This window comes from Argiope bruennichi, chromosome X1 (genome assembly GCF_947563725.1).
Source record: "Argiope bruennichi chromosome X1, qqArgBrue1.1, whole genome shotgun sequence".
NCBI lineage: Eukaryota > Metazoa > Arthropoda > Arachnida > Araneae > Araneidae > Argiope > Argiope bruennichi.
Window position 1 is genome coordinate 31629256 of NC_079162.1, and position 5404 is coordinate 31634659.

General features: G+C 28.1%; 1 protein-coding gene across 1 annotated transcript; it reads right to left on the minus strand.

Annotated features, from left to right (window-relative positions):
• Positions 1-3941: 3941 nt before the first annotated feature.
• LOC129959184 (degenerin mec-10-like) lies at positions 3942-5111 on the minus strand. Its single transcript, XM_056072006.1, has one exon. The coding sequence runs from the start codon at positions 5109-5111 to the stop codon at positions 3942-3944; it is 1170 nt and encodes a 389-aa protein (XP_055927981.1).
• Positions 5112-5404: the final 293 nt, after the last annotated feature.

Below are 5404 nucleotides of genomic sequence, written 5' to 3' on the forward strand. Positions count from 1 at the left end.
GTTTAAGTGCTTAAGAATAGAAAGGTAGGTGTGTGTGTGTGTGTGTGTGTGTGTGTGTGTGTGTGTGTGTGTGTGTGTGTGTGTGTGTGTGTGTGTTAAATTACTCCTTCAGCTTCAAAAGATCATCTCCCGATAATAATCGTATGCTGCTTTCGTATCCTGCAAATCGACTGCAATACTACTTTCCCGAAAAATTCTTGAAGTTTATTAAAAACTGAAAAGGACAGTTTGATAAAGGCCTGAATAATCGAGGCTCTACTCTAACTCTGAAAAAAGAAGGTTAACAATTATAATTAATAGCATAACATTTTTAATATTTGTACATATAATTTTGGACAATATTTAAAAATTTAACTATTCGGGAGGTAGTAATTAGTATATAGAAAGGCAACTGTTTTTCATTGTTTCGTACAGTTTTTAATAAATTCGATAGCTTTTATTCGATATATTTTTTAAAGATGAAAATAATTTTAATTATAAAAAATATTACATATGGTATTCTTTTATTTATACATGAAACAAACTTTAATGTTCGTTGTTTTTATACTGAAATAATCACATTAACACGGATATAAGTCTTTCCTATAGTATTTAGATGGTATTCTTGTTATGCTGTAATAAATACAAAGAGTTATAAGCTCCATTTTAATGATTTTATCAAAGAATCATAATGCGAACGGTCATAATTTTAGGCTATTTAAAAAAACAGTTTAAAATTGGTTTTTCATAAACAAGTTTTCAAAAAAAAAAAAAAAAAAAGAATTAACCCTTCTTTGCATGATTTTTTTTTTTGTGAAATAAATTAGGGTGTATTTATGATCTAGATTAAAGGAAAAATGTTTAAAAAATCCTAATATAAATATATAATATAAAATAATTAAAAAACAGTATGATGGAAATATCCATCATCATGCAAATTTACATCTTAAACTCAGTACAAAAAAAATAGTATATCTTTGTATAATTTTTTATTCCTGATGATAATTAAATAAACAATTATAATCTTTATTTAGATACGAATTAGTTATAAAAAATATTCAAGAAATTGCACGTTTCTTCCAACCACAACAAACGGCGAAATGACAAATTCATACCCGCTATAATGATTGTGACATGTATTTTTTTTTTTTTTTGACAGCTACGTTTCTTATTACGCAATAGTTGTGAAAAAAGTTGCCAGCAACAATTAATTTTACAGTACACCTGTTTGGAGTACAATTTTTTGTTCCCTAAATATTATGATGGAAATTTCCATCATCATGCAAAGAAGGGTTAATTTTTTTAGTTAAAAGTAACTCAATTCTTTTGTTTCTGGCCATCTAACTTTTGTAAAATCTCATCTTTCTTAAATAAAAAGTTTAAACAAAATTACATTATGAAATAAACTTTTTTTATTTGAAAAAGCTAATACAATGTATAGCTACATGTAAACTAATATATATATATATATATATATATATATATATATATATATATATATATATATATATATTTGTGTTTAAATAATCAGTATGTTGAAAATGTTTTAGTTTCCAAATCTTAAAAATGCAAGAACTTTTCACATAGCTTTTTATTTTACCCTTTCGTCTTGGGCTACAAAGTAATCGTGTTTCTATTATTTTAAATAATTTGACGGATGGCATTACTACACCATCACTTATAAATAACAATTTTTTTTCTTCAAAAATATTTGAATTTAATCGCAAGTTTCGCATATCGATAACGATTAAAATTAGCTTTCGTGAAAAGTCGTCTGCGTTTGCATTGTTCGTGTAAATGTGTCAATAGAGACTTCATTTCAAATCAAAGAACAAAACATTTTGGAAAATTCGAGTTTGTCATGAATTCTTACAACATTATTCTTATTCTACATTACTCTACAGCCATTCACTTCACGTAATGGTCAAAAACTGTCTGAAACGAACCTGGAATGTGCTACTGTTGTCGATTATCATTCTCTATGCGGAGTTCTAGAGAATCTTCAGAGAGAATTTCCCTTCTAAGACTCTAATTTTCATTGCATATTAATATTTCGGTTTCACAACCGTGAGAAGTTTTCGAAATATACTCTTCTAAAAGGAATGCTTAAAGAGTTCAAATGAATATTAATATTCTGAAATAACCAAGAACTACCGATGTAAATTTCATAATAATGATAAATCTGTTAAGAATCTGAAGTTAAACGTGAAAGTCTTTTTGAATAAAGATAAAAGCTTATATTATATGGACTTTAATAGATCTTGATCGTAGAAACTTCCTACACTTATACACACTATACTTTATGCTTGATCTCTTCCTACCTGTAATTACATAATTGTTCAAAATGGCAAAGAATTTTAAATGTTATAAAATTATCTTCTTGATGAGTTTTATAAGAACTCCAAAGTCATAATACGGATGCCTAAATTACCATAATTGTTTCATAGCTAAATTTTGAAAATATAGATCTTCCATAACATACTTGCTGATAATGCAAGTATGGTAATTTTGGTTGTATAGGGGTTAAATAACTACATTCGTTTAGTAATAAAATTTTAAAAATATAAGTTTTTCACTAATCGATACCAATTCTAGTTACCAATTTGTAGAACTAGTGTCACATTTAGACATTTTGCGACTCCCCGTAGTTTACATCATGACAACTGGTCACTCAAGTTTCACATTTTAACACATCTTTTAATTTAATTATCACTCTAATGATTTATTTTAAATTTAATTATTAGTTTTATTTTAATAATATTGCGAATACATCTATATTGCTTATTTTTTTATATGTATATCATGAGATAATGATTTAAGTAATAAAATTCTTAAAATCATTACATTCTTTATATTAATTCATTAAAATTCTTAAAATCATTAATTCTTAATTATTACATTCAGTTAACAATTTCCTTAAATACAAATAAACGTATTCAGTTATTATGATAAACTATAAAGAAGTGATAAACGTTAAACAAATATTAAATTTACAAAAAATATTATTTTACAAGGTTTGTTATGTGAAATATAATTTAAGGAATAATTGGTATTAAATAATATAAATAAGTTAGTAATTAAACTTAATTTATTCAAAAAGAATTTTAATAATTAAATATAAACGCACATTGTAGTCCTAAAATTTTATGGTTGTATAAAATGGACGTATGCATAGCTCCTCTCAGTTTAGAAATTTCGAATGCACTGACAATGTCTTTAATCATTATTTTGGTAAATATATTTGTTTAAGAGATATGAATTGAACCAATTTTCAGCGAAAGAAATATTAAAGAAAAATTATTTTCTGCGTAATCAAAGATTTTTATAATATAGTTACAAAGCATGGGTGCAGAAATATAAGAATTGGAATTCTAATTCGAGCTTAAAAAGTACAGATGTGGACATAAATAAAATCGAATTTGTATATATATACTAATTAGAATGGTACAAAATTCGATAGAATAAAAGTGAGAGATTCAGTATCTTCCATATCATATTGTGATACTCTTCGTCAGCCATTCTTAAGAAGTATGTGATGTGGGATTTCAAACTCATCATTTTGAACAATTAACCATATGTTGTTAAGAAAGATAAATCACTGTAGGCAAAACACCAAAGCGATGAATGTGTGTGATCATTTAGATAGAGAGTATAAGTATTATTCAATATTGGTGTAAAAATATTAAATATCACATTATATGAAATTTCCTTTGTTAACGAAGATTTGAAGACTGACCACCGTACCATCTTCATCTATGAAAAATAAGCATTCTACTCAAAAAGAAAAAAAAAATCTACATCACAATTAGAAAGAGATACAAAAAAAAAAAAAAAAAATGTGAAATGGAACCTACGAAATCCGGTTATTAGAATATGCCATTATTGTAGAACTCAAATCTGTTTCTATAAGCGTTAAATTGAAGAAATAAAAAAGTAATCATTTGAAAATAAAAATCATGCTATTAAATTTGTTCAGCATCAAACTTTGCATGTATGGCAAAAAGAATGTTCTTTAGAAAAATTGAAATTTTTTCTAAAAATTCCATAATTACCACCAATGATAAACCTAGCCAAATTCCAAGTTCATTTCCCAAATAACTTAAAAGTTCAGATACTCTCCATCTTGGTCGTTGCTTGTATACCTGTTTTTCTAACACCGAATAAAATACATTTATTCTGATGTGTTGTTTATTATATACGCATGTAACGTTATAACTTTCTTTTGAGTCGTTTATTTCATTAGCATTCTTGTCATCTATGTCTTCTTCAACTGAATCGTATGTCTCAAAATCAATCGGATCATATTCAATCGATTCACTGTCATCCAAGATATCCGGTTCACTTCGACTCGAATCAGATATTTCTGTCATATTATCAAAAGGCAAAATTGATCTCGATAAGTTTTCATTGTAATAAACAGAACTGCAAGGTAACGGACAATTGCATGTAGGTCCAAATCGAGACATTTCATCTAAAACTTCATCCAAGCAACATGATTGTTTTTCATTGGTAATGTCGCAAGGGATAAGATCATCCATTACTGCTAAGGTTTGATCAATGCAACCGCATTTTGCAACATTTTCTTGCTGGATACAGGATCGAATGCATTGATTTTTACTCATCATAAATGTCCTTTTCTCAGATTTGTAGTCTCTACATTTATCTTGGTAAGGAGCTGGTAATCGATGGAAAACTGATTGTTTTAAAGATATCAAAGTTTCATATCCAGGACTGATAATGTACCCATCTCCTTCAGGATTGGGATATTCGCTTGGTTCATGAACAACAATTTTAGCTCCAACTGTGTGAGTTATCGGTTGGTAGAAAACACTCTCCAAGTTTAATTTTAGAATTAAGCCACTTCCAATACCAGTCTCTGATGTTCGCAAAGAACTTGAAGCATGTGGATTTCTTTTATTAAATGTAATGCAGTTTCCATACCGCAAATTCAGAAAATAACTTAGTTGTGCGGGTGAACAGATTTTCCCCCCAAAAGAGCATTCCTCGAGGAAAATCCATGGTAAATGTCCTTTTTGAAAACGTAGAGTCTCGTCCATATTATAGTAATGGTCCACGAAGTTGAGAGTTAAATCGTATCCTTTTTCAAGAACGTTTGTTACATTCTGAGACATTTTGCAAGTATTCAAACTTCTACGTTCCGAAAATACAAGTGGGGTTCCAAAAAAACCATCTCTTCCACTCCCAGAATAACATGTTTTATTTAGCATGCGATTTAGATTACATATACTTACAGCAGGGAATTCTAGATTTCCTGCATTAATCACATGGAAATCGATTACAACGGGATACTGTTGGTATAAATTCCAGAATTTCTGTACTTTATAAATGCTCCCATACAAGCTTATTACGAATACGAGAATCCAAAATATTTTCCTTGCATATTCTGATGAATTGCCAATTTGAG

Excerpts from the sequence above, each read along its gene's own strand:
- LOC129959184 (XM_056072006.1), bottom strand. The coding sequence starts at position 5,111 with ATGTCTCAGAATGTAACAAACGTTCTTGAAAAAGGATACGATTTAACT.